Raw genomic sequence first — 20,578 nt, 5'->3', positions numbered from 1 at the left:
TCCAGAGATATTCAATGGGTTTTTTATCGTGTACGGATCGTGACGATCGCTTGATGAAAACTAAAACAATACTGGGTATAAGGGTATAAAAAACCCTTTTAAAGAGGGCTTCTATAGCAAATCATTAGCCTGCATTTCGAGTTGTTCATCTTATGCTTATAGAAATTATAAAAATCTTTGTTGTATTAATACATTTTACGTATTAATATTATATATTGCTTATATAAACATATTTTTTGCCAATCACTATTATTAATTATTATTTTGTAATATCAATAGCATACTTAATTTGACTTACATTAATTATAATGTACGACGCATGAGTGTATTGTTACGTAAACTTTTCTGCTTAATGCATATTTAATACGGTTAAAATTACATTTTGCAATTGATATATATTTTCTCACTAATTAATTTTATAAAAATGCGTTCTCATATTGTAGTGCTCGATTACGTGTTAGGGTAATTTTACTTTACTTTAAAATATGTTTTTATTAAAATTTTAATAATAATAAGTGCACAGTAAGTCATTTTATGACTCCAATTTAAAATGCTTCAAAAACCTAGTGTAGTTTAAAAGTATTCACACTTACATATTTCTGTACCATTCATATCAGTGTAATCTCTATTTAAGGCACTTTTTAATTTCTATCATGATAGTTTCCATGTTCGCCATATTCAAAGACGATGCTTAAGTGTCTCGAAAAAGATCAAAAGCGAGAAAACACAAAGGAAATTTTCGCAGGCAAGCGGCAAATGCCGACGCGAATTCACTCAAGCAATTAATAAAATGCAAAAAGAAAACCAAAGCTAAGAAAAAAAAATTCAAATAAAGAAGAAAACTAAACGACAAACGTTGAGGCCGTTTTGCGGCTGTGGCCTGGGTATCTGTTATGGTATCTGTGGCTGCGAGAGTGGAGCCCAATGCAGGGAGGTGGGATTGGGGGCCCCAAACTGGCGCCCACACTTCCTTTCATATGCGAAATGAAAAATTTTACGCCAACTTGACAGTGGAAGTGGCAGCAAAGTTGCAAATGTGCCTTGTTGTTGTCGCACTCGTTGTTGTTATTGTCGCTCTTGGTGTCGTTGTTGCTGCTGCTGATGTTGTTGTTGTTGTTGTTGGCGGCATAGTCCCAAATAAAAGGCATAAAATTTGCCAGCCGCCACTTGAACACAGAGAGTCGCATAGTTTTTATGTCCATGGGTCGGCCTTTTAATGCGCTCCATGTTCGCAGTAGTTGCAATTGCAATGAAACAGCAGCTGGTCGCTTCGCCAAGGCTCCACTTTGTAGACTGAAAAAAGTGAGCGAGGGGCCAGCTGGGGAACCGCTATTGGGTTGTTGGTTATCTGTCTGTGGGCTGGCACTGGATCTGGCACTGGCACCGTTTCTTCGGTAGCCGCAGTCAAATGCAAATTTTTTTATGTGACGAAAGCGCAAAAAAAAAAAAAAAAAACAAAAAACAGATGCGTGAAAAGCGGCATCGCTTTTCAACGTGAAGCGATCTACGGGCTAGGTTCAGGGAAGCCATCAGAGGCGGACATTGGGTCAGAGCAGAGCACAAACATGCAGTTGACAGAGGTCGATGCGCGTAGCTTGGTAGCCATGTGACTTGCAAAGTGCATTCGGTTAGCGATGATGGGCGAGGGGTTGGGGTGTGTCCTCTTTAAGATATGTAAAATGTGCGAAAGATTCAGATGAGATATGATCTTTTAAAATGATTTTATTATAGCAATATTTTAGTTTTATAGCATTAAGATCTAAGCCCATTGCCTTGTGCTAAGTTTATGACAGACATAAATTTGAATAAAATGCAGCGCAATGATGGAAAGGAAATCGCACATGATTTCTTTCATGCACAGATAATTAAATTTCTATTATTAGCTAGCTAGCTAAAACTTTAGACATAACTCTTCCACCCATTTATTTTCCTTAACAATCCCTGAAATTAAATTTTCAGCAGATCGGATGCTAAACAAAAGAGTTTGCACCAATCCGCTTTCCATGAATTTTTCACACTTCTTCATGGAACGTTCAAAAACCTTGCCTTAACATGCACTAACACCAATTGGGGTAACTTCAGGAGGAAAGGCAGATTCCTAACTGCTGCGACTTGGGCTGTGCGTTGATTGCCAATCAGTCAGTCAGCCAGTCAGGACTCACAGCTTTATACATAGAGATTATAATTCAGGCAACAAATGTTGGCAAAACACTTAACAATAACCGTCGCCGGCGGAACGTCAACAGTAGCAAAGCCGTCACATAGCCCACAGCTCGAGCAGCTGCAGCTTAACTGCGACACCGCCACCGCCAACAACAACGGACCCGGCCAGGGCTTTAGTTCCAGCCTCTACCCCGGCTGCACCGCTGATAACGTGCACCATTAACACCCGCAAACAATAACCAAGTCGAAAATTAATTGAAGCCAGCGCCGCAGACGGTCCCTGGCAGGCGTTGGACCGCAAGTTGCCCCGTTCCCAGTCCGTCCCAACTACACTTGCCCCAACTACACTCTGCACTCTCGCAGACAGACATTGCAGACGCCCTGGCATGTCATTCATTTAGTTTTCTATGCCTGGTCTCCGAGCCCCACTGCCCCAAGCTCCACAGCCCTTCTTCACACTGCTCTCAGTCTAGCGCCCCGCACCCGTTTTGCCAGCTGCTCGCTGAAGTACCGTTGCCTGCGGCCTGCCCATATTATTTTCGCACTCTCCAAACTGCCGGCCGACCGCCGCCAACTGAGTCACTAAAAAGCGGCATTTTATTTGCACTCCAAGACGCGAAACTCTGCGCCAAAAATTATTACGCGCCCAGCTACAGCAGCAGCGACAGCAGCCCCACGATGCAATCCAAGTTGTTTCGGTGCCCTAGCAGAGGGTATTAATATTTTCTCATAAAGTATGTAACACATAGCAGGTGATGATATCAGCAGCCCATTTGATTGTATTTTGCAGGCAGTACATATATCGAATATGGAATATATATCGAAAATATCTTCACAAAACTCCTTAAATATGAGCAAGCCTTTATCGCACTACTATTAGAAACAATCGGCTGAAACATAAGTGCTTGCATAGAAAACTTAGCTAACTTTCCAAATATCTAAACCAAGCTCAACAATTATGAGTGTTACTAATCTCATTGCAAAGGGTATTTGTTTGTTGGGTTGCGAAAGATAGCAGTTCTTTTTGTTGTATCTGTTGCTGCTGCAGCGTTTTACTTTCTTTTTGCTGTTGTGTGTTGCCTGGCATTTAATTGCCACATGCAACACATGTTGACGACGCCAACGCCAGCGTCAGCGCAAAAAAGGACAGCTTGGAAAATTAATAGAAAAATATTTTTTAACCATTTTTTAATTTGGGCTTTGTGGGCGGCAAAAAAAAAAAAATAAATTACAACAAAAGCATTTTATTTTTCGCTTGTTGCAATTTTCCTTGGGTATACAATTTCATCGTAATTGTGGTTAATGTTATGGATATTTTATGTGGGAACTCAACCGAGACTAAGTAGTCGTCGGGCGGAGTAGGAGAAGAGAAGTGCTTAACGAGAGCAAACAAATGGGTGTAAATTGTAGACAAGGTTGAGATAGTGTTATTTAAGTGGACACAACATAATGAAAAATAATTTCCTAATTAAAAATCTTATTGAACTTAAACAAAACAGCTGTCAAATTTTATCCATATTCCACTTAATATTTATTTAATTTGTTATATGTGGTTTAATTGTCTTGTTTACCAAGTTTTACAAGTTTTTGCAAAACCAGCTGGTGAGCTGGTAGGAGACCTTATGTCGTTAGGTATACTACATTTAAGCTTTTAAATCTTCTATAGTTTGCTTTTAACACTTTCCTGGTTGCTGTCTCAATGGCAAACACTTTGTGCAAGTCACATTCTCAATGGGTTCAAGACACGCAGTTCCTAAACAGCTGAAATGACATCCAAGCAAAGTTCAATGCCATCTCCTGCCACCGAATAAATATGCCATAATTTAGCCAAAGCGCAGCGTCAGGGCCAAAAGCTGCCCTTGGTCGGGCCCGGCAGCACCGGCCAGCTCCCCTGGGGCCCTGGCTTGCATACCATTCAATGTCGGGCATAAATTTTCTACCGTGCGCCTCTGTGCAGAGCTAAAAATGTAATAAACAATTTTTTGCCTGGCATTTTTTACTGCAGCGCGTCTGAAAAAATGCAGGCAATGGCCACAGAACAATAGAAAAACCATTTTAGCAATTTTTAACATTTTCTTTAATATATATTTTCCGTGCCAGGCGACGGCGGCAGCCACACAAAAACCACTTTATCATTGAAATGCTGCAAAGTGACGACGACCAAAAGAACTGGTAAAAATATTTTTGTATAATGGACGCAGTTTTTTGCCACATGAAAATTAAAAGCTACTACTAGAAATATAAGTAGCAAAAATTTATCCACAGTCGAATGCTCTATAGAAAAAAAAAAGAATATTGAATATTGAATATATTGAACAAATATTTTTCCTGGCTTATTTTGGGGATTATTTGTATTATATTTTAGCATTAGTTTCTCCTCGGGTCTTGATAAAATTCTGCTAATTACAGTATCAAGTTAAAATGTGAGAATAATGTTTATCATTTTCAATCTTTTAGAAATTTATGTTTATCCCTTTTTAACTCTTGGTCAATGTAGGATAAACATGGAAAACCTTGATATAATGAAAGGTCGTCTGTAATAATCAAAAATTATTCTACATATTCTAATTTGCAGTTAAAAGTAAATAACAATTAAATGTATTAAACTATACTTAATTACCTGAGTACTGCCAACTACTTAAGTTGCCAACATGTTTGACCCAAGAGTTATACCCCACTGTAAAACTTTTAAAAAGACCATCTCATGGTCAAAGGCAGCAGACAAGGCTGTAGACGACGATGACGACGACGACGACGACGACTAGGACGACTCCGAGTACAACGGAAAGTGCAAAGTGTTGTACCCACAAATTTTTGCATTGTGTTTTTTGTTAATTGCATACAAAAGTCGCACAAGTCGACTGGGTCGCAGAGGTCTTTTTGGGAGAAAAAAAATGCATACAGAAAAAGAAAAATCGTCACATGCGAATATGGCAAACAATTCAACGCCTTTGGCTTAGCTTGTGCCTGCCGGACACAGCTCACTCCCCCAAGCAAGCGTCTTATGGCCAGTTGCAGTTTGCTGTTGTTGTTGTTGTTGTTGTTGCTGTTCGCGTTGGCTCACTTCTTGGCTAAGGTTATGGCTTAGAGAGGGCTCCGTGGCCAGACATTGAAATTAAATGCGCAAAAATTACGCTGCAATTATGCGGCGTCAGAGACGTTTTGTGTTAAAAATTATGGCTCTGGGAATTTTAGCTTTGCCAGCGAAAGTTTTCCGTTTGCCGCCCTGGCCTGGCTTATATTTTATGGCCATGTAAATGGCAAACTCTGAAGCCTCATCGTATACATCCTCAACCACGCTGGGCCTGGGGTATAATAATCGCCCTGTGCCAGCGAGTGTGAAGTGTTTGCTTCTTTTTTTTTGCGTAGGCTGTGGCGGCCGTGGAAATTGCAGTTGATGATTAGGCGTGAAATATGCGGCGACCATGCCTGCAAAAAAGTGTCCGAAATGTGTCCAAGGGCGTGTTCATTTGAATGTTGTTCCAGGCTTTCAGCTGCATATGCTCAACAGATTGGTAAGGGGCAAATGCAAGGTGGTAAATTTTAAAGATCGAAAGATATGAGAATTGATTTTCTTTGAAGTAGTGTCCTATAGATACATTTCTTCTGGCTGCACGGGCAAAAATTGGCTAGCTTTCCCACATATCTCTTTTTTCAAAAGAAGCTGCCCTCTCTTTGTAAAGGGTTTGGGGAATAAAACATATTGAAGCATTTATTTGTTGCTGTTAACTACGGGGCTAAAGAAGGTTAAATAAAATCTTGAGAGTCTCACTAAAATTTCATATTTCATATACGAATAACATTTTTATAAGCATTGAATTTAAGTTATTAAAAATAAATCATAACTGTTAGTTACATTTTTCACAACGTGGGCAGCTCAAGTTATCGTTTCTGTTTTTTCTTATATAAAGCTTACATATTTATGTAACATTTTTTCCGTACCCGTTTGTGAGCTCGCTGTGCTTACTTTTAACAACCTGGGCTGGCATTACGATTCTGGTGCCATGTCGTTTGCTTTTTGCACAACAATTTCAGCTCATAAAACGCAAAAACCTTTGGCCCTAACAGTCATAAATATGAACGATTCACCGGACGACTGGCAGAAGACTGGCAGCCACTCACCAAAGAGCTGTCAAAATGGCTCGGGGCAGTGACTGTGGTGGGAGGGTGCCGGGAGGCACACCACACACGCCCCCCACGCACATGGGGCTAGAAAAAGATGCCGCCTGTCTGCGGGCGAGGCGATGGCACCTTTGTGGGAGTGGGTGGAGTCGCGACTAGTTAGAAGAGCCAAGTGCCGGGCGAAATTAAAATAAAAATGCATAAATATGAATGATGAAGACATAAAAAGTATAAAAAGCAGAATGCCAGACAGAGCAAAGCGAGTGCTAAAAATTATTTCAATTTCAAGTTGAATGAGCTTGCCGTGAAGTTATAACTTTAACAGTCGTCATAATATTTTGAAATCAAAACTGCACTATAAACTAAAATACTAAATGGAAGTTGCAGCTTGCAACTTGCAGCTGTAGCCGCAGCCGGAGCCCGTGTTGGAGTTGGGATTGCGACCTGGGGAACTGCGAGCTGGGAAATTTGAAGTCGAGTCGCAGCTGGCGTTGACAGTGCCAAAAGAAGGAAGCGTGGAGAATGGGGCCCATTGGCTTGCCTATCCTGACTGGCAGTCGCTGCTGCCAGGCCGTGGTTTAATAGCTTTTCGGGGCAGAGTCGCACAAGAGACACAAGCAACACGCCCACAAATCCAGCCAAGAGTACCAGTTGCTGTTGTTGTTGGAAACGCCTACCTAATCATTTTGCCGTTGACACTTGCAAAAGAAATGCGACAACAGCGGGAATGTCTTTGTCTTTGGGCTTTGGTCTTCGCCTTCGTCTTGGTTTTGCCTTTGCTTTTGCTCTTCCCCATTCCGCATACGACATGTTGTACAAGAGCGGTTTTAAAATTTCTTTAATTTTTTTTTTTTTGGTTCTATTTTTTGTCACTTGCCAGATGCGTTTGTAAGTGTGTTTGTCTTTGAAGATCCCGACTAACAAAATGACAGCCAAACTGAGTTTTAAGCAGAGTGGGTAGTTTGGTTTTATAGATAAACATGTTATAGCACAATTAGATTGCTGAATGCGATTTATTGTTGGTGGGCAGTTCTTGACAGATATGTAAATTAAAAAGTTTAGAGGAGAATTATTTCAAAGCAGAGATATGATTATATGATATATTTAGGAGCCCCATAAGATTTGTTAATAATAGTATAGTAAAGCTGGTCTATAAAAAAATAAAAACTAACTTAGGTTTGATAAAAATATTTTATTTTATTTATATACAGGTAGATTACATATGGAGGCCTCTCTATATCAAATGAACAAAGCTTAAGTTTAAAATATTGTATGGCAGAAGAAAATCTTTTTAAAATTACTTTTCTATTTATAATCGAAAAATTAAAATTTAATTTAGTTAAAACATTTTATATTTAGCTTTAAAAAATCATTATTAAACTAAGTGAAGAGCTTTAAATTTTTTATCTAAGGAGAGGCACTGATAAGAGCAATAGCTGCTGTTATAAAAGCAACTGTTAGTAGATATGGAATTTAAATAATGCTAAATAATGTAAAGCATTTCCAGAAAATGTACTTCTCATACCCAAGACTGAAGTTCGCTGATGTCTTTGTCACAGATACCCTCCCACAACCGCAGATGTTGAGTCAGTCTTTGACAGCGGCGCGTTCTCAGCCTCCCTTGTAATTGATTTGTTGTTTTTTAAATGTGGCGCTCATTGCGCTAAACTCTATAAATTATGCACTCAAGACTGTCTCAGTCCCCTGAGGCGTGGCAATTTGTGTGTTGCATGCAAAACGCCAGCCAAATGACGCATGAAAAACAAAATCAATAAGAAACGCGCAAGTGGCAGGGGTGAAAAACTTTTTCAGAAATGCCAACTCAGAACATTTTTGTGGTCGCTTCAATTCACAAGGTCTGCCTATTCTATATAAAAGTAATATAAAAAAAAGAAAAGAAACAAAAAAAAAAAAAAAAACACGCTTATTTAAGCAATAATTTCTTGACGCTCTTTTCAGGTTCGCCTTTTCTTTGGATTTTCTTTTTTCTTGTTTTTTGATTAATGGTCCCGCTCATAAAGTGACACATTGAAAATTGGAAAGCAAATCAAGCACAAAAAGCAGCCGAAAAGTCGCAAGGCAAACGCATGAAATCAGCACAAAAATAAATAAATAATAAAAGGCGAGGGCGAACGGGAACCAAGAAAATTGTTGCTAAAAGTGTAAAAACTCGAGCCTCTGCCCAAAAGGTCGTCAAAGTGAAAAATTCGATAAACGAAAATGGACAACGCCAGCAAAAGCAGCGACTGCGACGGCGACTGCAAAGTTGAGAGCAACAATGGCGCAGCGCACGAATTGAAACGGAAATCCTTATTGAACTAGAGTGATCCTGAGGGGGTCGGGCCTGTAGGAGCAGGAAGCTGAATGGCGCGCAAGAATCGCCGGCCGCGCTGCTGCGTTCGCAAACCGGAAGAGCATGCTGCCCGAAAATTTGTGCTGAGTGGCAGCTGAGAGCTACTCCGCCTGCTGCTGCTGCTGCTTGGAGGCTCTGGCGTTTTGCTGCTGCTGTCCAGCGGCGGATGCCTAATGGCAACGCGACACAAAACACAGACGCACACACGAAACGCGCCGGAAATGGCTTGAAATGCCCTTTTCCAAGGCGTCTTGGCCATATCGAGGCAGCAAATGTCACTCAAGCAGCAGTTGCAGAGGCGCAAATGTATCATTGGCCAGAGGAGAAATCATTTTAAAGCACATACTTGAAGGCATTTTATCAATGGCATGTACATATCCATTTCTGCAAATGCTTAAGATTTATTCATTCAACAATATTCTGTGTGGCACACTATATGCCCTGCATATTTCAAGGTGAGTACATTGTTCGATTATAATTTAAATACTCATTCAAATATTTTGATTATTTATATTCAATTTTCAACAGATATTTTAACTAAAGTTTTAAGTGTTATAAAATATTTAAATTGTAGAGTTGATCTTTGCAAATCCTGTATTTGATCTTCTCAGGGATTCGAACACCTAACTTCGTGCTGAGTGTGCCGTCTGTACTAGTCAATCGACTCAGACCGTTTTGTCCGTTTGGTTTCTTGCTTAGCCTCCATTTAAGCCAGCTATTTGGGCTGTTGTGTGTTATAAATCAGTCGTTATATACTTTTATCTTGTCCTTGCCAATGTGGTGTATTCAGGCCTCCAGTGACCGCCTGCAGTTTTCAGCAGATTAACACGTTCGGCTCTGGATGGTAGCCACAACAACTTTAATTAAGAGCCAGACTGAAAGCACAGTTAGTGCCAAAGCCTACCACAAAAACACTTGTTAGCCAAGTAACTGCTGCTGCTGCTGCTGCCAAAACAAACGCAGAGCCCCAATTGAGATGAGGTTTTCGAGAACACACCCACTTGTGTCCAGTCGTTGGGCCAATCTGTCTTAACTGCCAATTTGCGTAAAAATGCTGGCACACATGTAAAATAGGCCAGGCACGAGATGAAGCCAGGTTGGGCAGGTGCTGGATGTGCTGATTTTTCATTTAATATCCCAAAAAGGGAAGCTCTATGCCACTTCCTTTGCCCCGCCTCCTTCTCTGTGTGTGCGTGTGTGTGTGAATTGGCACCTCGTGAGGCAGTCGGACACATGGCGCCCGTAGTTTTAAGCATAACGAATTGGATTGTCATGCCAATCGATAAATATTTGCACATGGCCTGCTACAACGAGGCGCCTCTTAATGTGGGCTAAGTGGCTGGCCTGGACTGGCATGAAGCAACTGCAGCTCAACAAAGCTACAACACTGCCACATGGCGTGGCAAGCATATTAGCCCACACAAAACTGCCAAAACAGGAGCAAAAGAGAGAAAGAGAGAGAGAGAGCGAGAAAGCCCTTGGTCAATATTAAATGACAGCACTCGGAGCGTGCCCTGTGCGGGCCACCCAACAAAAGGATGTGCTCTCGCCCAGTCCTTGCAGCGTTTGCCAAATAGAATTTAAATCTGTTAAATCCTCGTACATGACAGTTTTCTATGTTGAATTTGTCCTTGCTTCAATTGTTGCTATACTTTTTTTTCTTATTTATTTTTGCTTATGGCTGCTGGCAGTCTGGCCAAGACAGAGCTATCTATATATATATCGGGAGAGGGGTAGAGAGAGAGAGAGAGAGAGAGAGAGATCTCCTCGTACCAGTCCTTCCAACTTTCTGAGGATTTCATCTTTTAAGCTTTCGCTGGTGTCTTTGGCGTGGTCTCGAGGTGATTTTGATTGAGTGCGATTTGTACTTTGTGTTGCTTACGTGTTTTGGTTTTTTAAATAATATTTACCTCGTGTGTGGCTCTACTTTTTTTTGTTGTGTATCTAGGATTTATTGTTGCTGTGGTCCCTGATTGCGAAGGATGACGTCGGCTTTCACTTTTATTAGTTGTATATGGCAACGGATATTGTTTGATATTATTTGCTGTTTGCCATTTACTTTTTAGCTGGTGAGGCTTTTACATTGCCAAGTTAGTATTTACTCAGCCGTAAGAAAGGAAATGGATTTATTATAGGGACAACGTACAAGAAAATTGATATGGGACGCACAGCAGGAGATTGCAAACTAATGTTTGGGTTGTTGAAAAAAAAAAAAAAATACTAACAAATCTGTAAGAGCGTAGCCAAAATATATATCATACCATTAACTTTTTGGCGACGTTGATTTTGGAATTTGCGAAACATTGGACAAAAGAAAACCATTTCTTCATCTTGAATAGACAATGTCAATTAAGAGAAAATTTAGGTATGTAGTACTAGAACATGAAAGTCGATCAAAAGCCTTTCCTTTTGTAATATGTGCCAACATTTATAACAATTTGCACTTGTCCAAATCTTTTATGTGGTAATAAAATCTATCGTAACACAAAATCGCCCCAATTCGAAATATCAAACACCAATTCACGTTAATGTTTGGCATGTGTCATGGAATGGCCTCAGCCTCAACTTTGCTGAAACATTCCTGCGTCTAAATTGTATCACATGCTTGCCAATCTTACGCACCTTTCGAGAAGTTCAGATGCGAGACAGTATTTCCCAAGTTCAATGTACACAGCGCGACGTAAAAGGCCAACGGCCTTTTGCCGGCCTGCAAATTATCCAGGCGGCCTACAATTGCAGGCCATAAATATCTGATCTACTCGTAAACTAAACAAATTAGCGCCCGCTGTTGGCCCGAGGCAGACACACACATACACACACAGGCACTATCAACTTAATGCTAAATCGATCATGAAAGCGGCCAAATGCAAAACATAAACATAAACTCGGTCAAAGAGTTGCGCTAAAAGAATAAAAGTATTGTGATACAGTCCAGTTCCGAAACATTTTACGATTGCAATAAACAGACAAAGCAGCAGACATTGCTTTGAAATTGATTTACGAGGCGATAATATTAACAAGCATTCGGCTCAATAGATCATCCATCGAATTAGCACTTGACGCCTGGCCGAAACGATTACAGCGAAATGGCACTTAAGCGGGGAAACACTTAGAAAGTAGGCAGTGTGTGAGGTTCTACGTGTTACAGTTACACATACAGGTGCTATATAAGCCGCTTGTGATCGTCTTTAGGAGCACAGTCATCATCATCCACTGAAGCTACCAAGATGTTTAAGCATTCTATTTCAAGTTTCTTGCTCTTAGCTGCCTGCGTTGCCATCAACGCTGCCAGTCACAGCAGCTCCGGAGAAGCCTCTGGACATAAAGCTGGTGAGTTAAAGGAGTTAAGATATTGGGAAATTCTGGCTGGAACTAAACGGAAAACAGAGCAAAGCAACATTGAATTCGTGTATGGATTTCAGTTATCATATGTGTTGATAACTTCTAAGAGACGATTAATTATAAAGACGAGAATCATCTTATAAATACACAGGATCATCAATCCAGAGAATTTAGAAGGATATTGAGAAGTAATACAATTAAAAATTAAATAGCTTGGGGGTTCAGCATCAAATAATATCGTTGCGTAGATGCTTCGTCAAAGTTGATCAACATTTTCTTTCAATTTCCAACTTTAATTGATTCGATTCGAAAAGTTGTTTTAGTTGGTACCTTCAGATTTTTTTCTTTTACAAATTTATTCTTATTTCCATTGCCTTTCTTTATCTTTACCTTTGTTGAACCACGCCCACAGCACTTGCTGCGATTCAACCACGCCTACTGCTCTGGAACAGACGCTCTGAAAACAAACCGCAGCAACCGATCGTCATTGTGCAACCCAATTCGGATGAATCCGACAGACATCATCATCGTCGTCCCTACTATCCTGACTACTATCCATACCCGTATCCACCGACACCACAGCGTCCACCCTTCCAGGTTCCTGGACTCAACGATTATTTCGGTGGAGGCGGACCCTCGATTATCATCATCAATCCGAATAATGCGCAGAATCTTACTGCTCCCGCTGCTCCAGCTGCGGCCACTACGGGCGGCAGAAGCGGTGGCTTGCGTCGCAATGCCGTTCCCATTATCGATCTACTGCAGGGTCTTAATGCCCAGGAGGATGATACGGAAGTGATCAATGCGGCGGAGAATGAGTCGGAGGCAGCAGCAGCAGCAGCAGCAATGGCCGCTGCCCAAGCGCCGCTGGCTCAATATGGCGCTGAGGAGCGTGACGAGGATCTGGCCGAAGATGAGCTGGCGCTGCTGGAGCGGCAGGCAGCTCGTGGCCTAAGCACCAAGCACTTGCTCTCGCTCCTGCTGCAGGACAAGCGACGCAGGCACTTTCAAGAGGCTGCTGCCGGCATCTACCTGAGGAACTACAATCAGAATCGAAAGTGAGCCCAGTGAGCGGCGAGTGATTTTTGTATTCCGCAGTTGAGAATCGAAGGCAAATAAATTGAAATTATCCAAGGCAAAAGCCAAGCCAAAAAGCAAAAACCCAACTCCTCTCTTCTCTATTTGTCTTCATTATGCCGTTTGCCGTGGTGTGCACTTTATCATAGCTCCCCGGAGAAATCTAAGCTGAGTTGTTTCTCCTTGTCTCAGCAGTTTGGCTTTGTTTGCTCCGTTCCACTTGCCCCATGCATACATATATTTTTCTTTATTTTTGTGTTTGGCCAACATTTGTAGAGAATTCGCATTCTAGTTTCCAAGCAGTCGCAGCACAAAAATAATCTGCAACTGCAGTTGAAATATTTATTTGCAATTCCCCAAACTAACGTGTGCTCCTTCTGCAGCTACCTTTCTCTCTCTTTCTTGTTCTCTGATTCAAAATATAGCCACACGGTAACCACAGCAGATAGCTAAGGAATGGTATAGGACAGCATAGGGGCTCATTTCGCACCGGTGGGGCGTGGAGAAACAAAAAGTTGTGCGTTTCGTGTTGTAGCTGCTGCATTTATTGTTTCAGGCTCAAAACTTTCAAAGCCAAGCAAAAAAGTAAAAGCAGCGCGAAGCTAGCTTTATAAATTGTTGTGCATAAAATACAAGTTTGTATTTGTCTTTTTTGTATATCCAACGGCCCGCATAAGTCCATCATAAATACAATAAAGTCAATGAAGTTACGTCTGAGAGGCAAATTATTATTATTTTTATTTATTTAAATGAAACATATTTCATATACGAATCAATATTAGCTTATACCAGTTCAATGGGCAGAAGAGCGGCAAGCCCAGGAATCGAACTTTGAATCAGATTGTAATAAGCCATAATTTCAAAAACAAAATATAACAATTTTCAATTTATATTGTTAGCGTCGATGCCAATGTAAACCACTTTTGAGTACATTTTCGGAATATATATAAATACAGACTACCAGATAAATGTCAACTATATCTTAGAATCAGTAAATTTGGGTCAATGAGAATAGTTTCCGTTCGATTTCTATTCATCCGTATGAAAAAGAGCTTAACGGATTATAATATAAAAGTTCTCTAAAATGTGTTCCCTATTATTTGTTCACTTTAATTATTTCTTGTTTGCATAAAGCTTACATTAAATTAGCCACTGGTTTGTCCGTTAAGCACAAAACTTTGTAGACTTTGTTAAAAGGGCATTAAAGCTGAGGCATATTTTGCAGACGGCATAAACTTTTAGCCAGACAATCACGAGTTGTGGCTGTCGCAGTTGCTAAAGGCAGTATTGGACGCAGTAGCTTCGAAGCTATGCAAGGCTCGAATTCCTGCAGCTCAGCTCAGTAGTTGCCCATTTCACTGGGGCGCCGCTTCGCATCGCAACGTTAGATACGAGCAGAGCGCTTACAAAAACAAAGTGGAGCAAAAAATATTGCAGCCCACCTGCTGCCAGAAGCTTGAATCCAGCTAGTCTGGCAGTCTAGAAACTCCATTGGCAGCTTTTTTATTTTTTTTTCCAACAGCTCCTGCACACGGATACGAGCTCGGTGCTGCCTGCTGTCGTTTGTTGCATGTCCTGCGGCGGCCGAACTTGTTTGAAATTTGACGTGTGTAGTTTGGCGGGTGCGGGTGCGGGTGTGGGTTAGGTGCTGCTAGGAGCAGATAGCTGCCAGTTGCTGGAAGCCGGGCGCTGCTCCAAAGCTGCACTTATTTTTGCAAATTTATATGCAAGCTGCAGCGGCAGCACGAAAAATGTTCGTTTCAATTTCGCTTTTTTGCTCGGCTTCGCTTAACAAATTGATGAATGTCTCGTCGCTGTGCTTGGCTGGGCATGGCCAGAAAGAAAGCAGGAGGCGGTGGCACTGTTGGGTTGTGTTCGGCTTTTTAAGGGCATTCTGTTGGGCCTGCCGACTGGCCAACTTTAGTAAGATGAATGTTTGCCCAGGCAAATGACAGGCAGCGAGTGCCTTCCATCTTGATTTTTGAGTGCATAATGACAGGAGCAGCCCTGGCGCACTGGCCAGCCATGTAATTGGTTAGCACCGAAGTCGTCTACGGCTCTTAAAGTGCTGCTCGAAGTGCTGTCAGTGCCAGGCAAAAGAGCAGCTAGCATATATACCCAAAAAAAAAGAACAACAACAAAAATAGTGGAGCATCAAAGGCAACCGGATAAGCGTTGCTGGTGCTGGTGGAGGCGTCATCATCAGCTCACTCCTCATCGCCGCCGTCGTGGCCGTCGTCGTCGTAGTCGTGGTTTGTCTCGGTTTGCAATTTCACAAATGGATTTGTTGTAATTTCTTTTGCCACAGCACCTGATGCTCACACAGCGACAGATAGAAAGATAGACAGACGGACGTAGGGACATTCAGACAGTGCAAACAGAAAACGGCGAAAAAAAAAAATCACACACAAAATATAAACACAATGTGGAAATAGGAAATAACAAAAAGGCAAACTGCGCGCGCGCTCTCCAAACATTGAAAACTTTTACACTTTACACATTTTCACATATGAAAATATTTTTTGCAAGTTTTTATCACTACCCCAAAGACCCACCCAGTCCAGCACCTCAGCACCACACAAAACATTTATGGGATTTGTGTTTGCCAGACATGTTTGCATTTTGTATATGCGATATGTTTGAAAATCCCATTTCCATTGCCGTTGCCATTGCGAGGTGGCAACGGGTACGGATTTTGGTTCGAGAGGCGGGTGCCCAGCTTCTCGTTCAGGATATGCATAACATAGGGACTTGTACTTTGTATATTTGTTGTTTCGTTGTATTTTTATTTTTTGCTCTGATCAGGGGGCGCTTAAAGTTAACAAAGCAAAGGGGGAATGAGATCTAACTGGTTAAAGCAAAAAAAAAAAGTACAAAAAAGAGAAAGTATGATAAACCTTCCGTATTATCGCTTCGAAGGTTTATGAAGCCTGGCATATGCCTAGCTGATGTTAAAAATATTCATATATTTACAATAATTAAAAAATATAAATTGTCTGTTTATTTACTTTTGAACTGCATATACATTTTGCAGTTGTGTTAATAATTAGTTTGAAAGTTTCGGCTTTTAAATATTAATAAAAAAAAACTTTAAATTTTATATATAATTCCAAATAGTTTAAAAATATATATTTACACAAGTAAAGTCTTTCAATTTAATAACATAGAGTAGGACGAAACAAATATGTTTAAAATGTATCGAATTTAACAATGCGAAGACAATTTTCCCTAAAGTAATTCCCTAAAGTAATTTTCCCTGAGTAAATATATAAAAAGATCGAAGAAAACTTAATCTCAAACAACCTAAACAATATATTTATATTTTACTATTAATTGTTAATATTTATTTCAACTGAAAAGGTTCTAGGACTTACATTAACATTAATATTTTTGATTTATGTAAACTTTATTTTTTTTTCTGTTTGTTTTCAAATCAAGAATGTTTTGAGCAATGTTAAGTGAATGAAGTATATAATCAATTTGTGGCATAGAAACTGCTAAACTAAAACTGAGCCGATCATTATGATACTATCTTTCTAATAGTCTACGCAATCTTGATGATCATCCCGACTGTCTGACAGATGATATATGAACAATTTGCGTGCCAGTTAAATTTCGCACATTTTCAATGGCTGCGTGCTTGTCAGAGAGAGAGCTCGGAAAATGTTGAATAAATATTTATTATTAATATGAGACCCCCCCCCCCAAAAACTTTGCAGCCATAATGACCACAACTGACCATGGCAAACACTTGGACAAGCTAACCCCCTCTCGACACCCTGCTGTTGTCGTCTGTTTTACAAATGACTTTCGTTCACGTTAGCGTCGTCGACGACGTCGCCAACTTAAGTCATAATTTTCCATCATAATTTTCTATTTTTCTATTTATTATGTCCAAAGTTTTGTTGTTGCGCCACGTCCTTGTTGTAGTTCAGCTTGATTAGTTTCTTACTGTCTCTCTCCCCCCGTGGCCGCTTTGCTTTCTCTCTCTCTCTCTCCTTCTCTTTCTGACCAAGCCCGCACGTCGCCATATTATATTGTATTTAGCTTGCCAAGTTTATGCCGCTATAAGCAAATTGAGGTTATGTTGACTCTGTTTAGTGCTTTCGCTTTATTGTTGTTCTATCGCTTTTGCCCGTGATTTCGCTTCGTTCCACTATTTGCCTGATTGATGCGCCAGATAGATTGTTGATTGAGTGCTGAATGCTTCAGTTTGAGATATGAATGGTGTTTCTTTAACTTTATGGGGTTTACTTTGCCATTTAAAAGAGCAATGAGATTGACTATTTCATTCGATTGATTGTTAAGCATAGTAATATATGTATAGCTTTTTCAAGATTAACAGATATTAATATTAATAGACAAACTTACTTGTTCTATAATAAGTACAAAGGCTTATACGCAAACGGCAACTCTTTCATTTTGCAATAACATTACCATAAACCAGAGGTAAAAATAAATAGTTTTCAACCAGAAACCGAAGAAACCATAACCGAATGCTCGCCCACACAATGGCAATAAAATTATATAGAAATCAACGAGGGCGCACAATAAATTCCAAACTGAAATGAAATGTGCCGCCAACTGGCAACAACATTATGTCAAGTGTGCATGCAGGCGACACCTGCAACAGAAATCGGGGCGGGACGAACAAAAAAAAAATGTATATATGTGTATATGGAATCGGGGCTCAACTGCGGAAGCAATGTATTTGGGTGGTACCCGTGCTTTGTAGGCTGCTCCGATTACAGGCAAAAAATAAAAAGAGAAAAAAAATCACAAGAAACTCAAAATATATATGTATATAGATTAAAAAAAAACTGAAAAAAAATCGAATAATGTTTGGCGCATTTTACACTTTGATGTGCCATGGCGCATTTTGTGTGCTATTTTTAAACGTTTGCAGCATTCGCACAGCAGGTGGTGTGCCTGTGCCTGTGCCAGTGCCTGGGTCTCGGGTCTCGGATCTCGGGTCTATGAAGTACCGACTCAGGAACGTGACCAACTAGCCATGTTGACAATGTTAAGGCGAACATTGGCTGCGTCCACTTAAAACTGTCAATAAATCAAAGAACATTTGTCATGCACACGCCCGAAACGTTGCCTCAACGTTTGCCAATCCACAGACTGAGATCCCAGTGCCCAACAGCAAGACCCAGACCCATGCCCGCAGTTTCGGGCAAGTGCTGAAATACCTGACAGTCGTTCTTTGGCATTATACCTGTTGCGCAGGCGCCGCTCAGCACTGTTTATGAGGGTGCTGGCTGTTCAGTTGTTGTTCTTCAAGCTTAGCTCAATTGATTAGATTAACGGCCCGAGATAACAACTGGCAACTGGCAACTGGCGGCTGGGCAACAACTGCTACAGTTTTGTTACTGACCACAGAGCACGGCAGATAGCTCCCATAGTCCCATTGCCGGTCTGCCTCAGCCTCTGCCATCCGTGTCGTCCACTGCAGACACATAAATCATTTTTGTTTATTAATATCTTTTGGGTTTGCCTTCGACTGTCCACTTCTTTATTTTGGCAAGTTTGTTTTGTTAGTTTTCAAAATCGATTTACAAATTTATATGCAGCTCGCCATATACTGTGGATACTGCGCAGTTTTATTATTGTGGCTCTTGTGTTGATTTCTTCTTGTAGCACATAAAAAAGGTTTAAAAAAAAGACAACATGCAGGTTGTTGTTTTTACATATGTTGGATTTACGATTTATGAATGAATAAAGTACGAACACGGTAATTATACAAATTCGTTTCATAAACATAAGTATTTTAAATTGAGAATTTAAAACTACATTTTTTTGATCTTACAATTAACAAAATTTTGTTTATGATTCAATTATTTTACTATTAATATGGAAAGTTTTCTTCAAATTTGGTTCCTCTTTTTATAACAAATTCGTATATTTTTTAATACGTTCTTTTTATACATTTTATTGCTTTATTCACTTTTTATTATTATTTATTTTATAAGCGTTCAAGCTTTCTTAAGGCTTATAATCGGTTTCTTTTAAATCACTTTAAACATGAAATTTGATCAATTTTTTCAAGTGTGCCAAATCTTTAATTATTTTTGGTTTATTTTATAGATTGTGGACTTCAAATTATTATTGCATATTAATGCAATGACACGAACATATTTTAACATAACACAAATAATAATGAGAAATATTAACCCTGTGTGAGACAATCGGGGTAAGTCAAATTTATTTTAGTATTTTAAATTCTATTTTTGAAAATGTTGCGATTTTTACTCAAATGACGACTAAGCAAGTTGCCTAGAAAACAGTTCCAAGTGTCTAAACAAGGGTCATTTTCCACTCTAGGGTAACTCTGCTGCTTTTCATGGGAAATAGTTTATAATTTGTTTTCATTTAGTATGTAAAGGAATTGAATTATTTAAGATAGTAAAAGCCCATATTGATGTTATTTATAACGTTTTGCAACGCACTTCTGATATCATATTAATTTGCCACTTTGATACATTTTTAAATAATCTTTAAAAAATGCAAAGTAAATAAACAAACTTGAAAAATGTTGATTGAAAAAAAAAATGGAAAACAAAAAATAAACATAAATAATGCCCCACACAGACTCACAACATTTTTCTTTTCTTTTTGTATATATAAATATTCATACAAAAAGCAAAAGAAGTAAAAAATTGAAAAGAGCGAGTCGGCACAGCTACTGACCACTTGAAAGGAAATCAGATAAACGAATTGAATTGAATTGAATTTAGTTAGTCGGTAGGCAGCTGGAATTATAATAATGCGTTACACATTGTGTAGGCAGCGTAGCAGATCTGGAGGGTCCACCTTCCACTCCGATCCACTGGCAATAGATTGGGTCTCTGTCCGATTTCAATAGGCTTGTTCGATGCGAGTTTTCTTTACTAATTAACCCAGCACAAATTAGCGGGACCCCCTGGCTGAGATCTACAATACTCTGATAAACAATGGAGGCAGCCAAAGATTTCGAAAGCGAGCATCGCACTCGACCCCCGCGGTGCATGCGTCCAGCGTCGCATTCGAAAATGGTTTCATAAATTAATTACCTACACGATATCATCGAAATCAAGTGGCACAAGTAGCAGTTGTTCGTGGCATTCCCTAAATCTAAATTGTATATTAAGTTCCAGTGGGTAAAGTTCAAAGTGCAGGGCAGGTTCTCATTAGCAGGAAACGGTCTTTTAATATGCCTGCAATTTTGGGGCATAACAAATTCAAAGCTAGTTGGTTGCATTGAATTCCAAAAGTTATTTAAATTATTTCCATATTTATGCATGTATTTATTTTTATTTTATTTATAATTTATATATTTTTATGATCTAGTATTTAGCACAATTGGGTTTCAACTAGATCCCCCAAATTTCAATATACATATATATTTTATTTTCACATGGGCCTAGAATATACTTTAATCTAAGCCCACGTCCATTTTGCTTGGTTTTGCAGCCCTGGCCTGGGGTCACATCTGTGGCATTCTATCGGTTCCATTGTCATTTTAATATCTCGCCAGAA

General features: G+C 39.8%; 2 protein-coding genes across 3 annotated transcripts in view; one reads left to right on the top strand and one right to left on the bottom strand.

Moving 5' to 3' along the window:
• The window catches only part of Ddr (discoidin domain-containing receptor 2), a 133,948-nt gene that overhangs the window by 98,991 nt on the left and 14,379 nt on the right, over nt 1–20,578 (bottom strand). The gene's annotated exons all lie outside the window — the stretch shown is intronic.
• Nucleotides 11,811–13,141, top strand: LOC6628287 (uncharacterized). The gene is made up of 2 exons (XM_002051308.3): nt 11,811–11,968; nt 12,393–13,141. Exons 1-2 carry the CDS (start codon nt 11,866–11,868, stop codon nt 13,040–13,042), a joined length of 753 nt encoding a protein of 250 aa, XP_002051344.1. The 5' UTR covers nt 11,811–11,865; the 3' UTR covers nt 13,043–13,141.

This window comes from Drosophila virilis, chromosome 4 (genome assembly GCF_030788295.1).
Source record: "Drosophila virilis strain 15010-1051.87 chromosome 4, Dvir_AGI_RSII-ME, whole genome shotgun sequence".
NCBI lineage: Eukaryota > Metazoa > Arthropoda > Insecta > Diptera > Drosophilidae > Drosophila > Drosophila virilis.
Note: the sequence above shows the minus strand (reverse complement) of the source record. Positions and strands in the feature narration are given on the sequence as shown.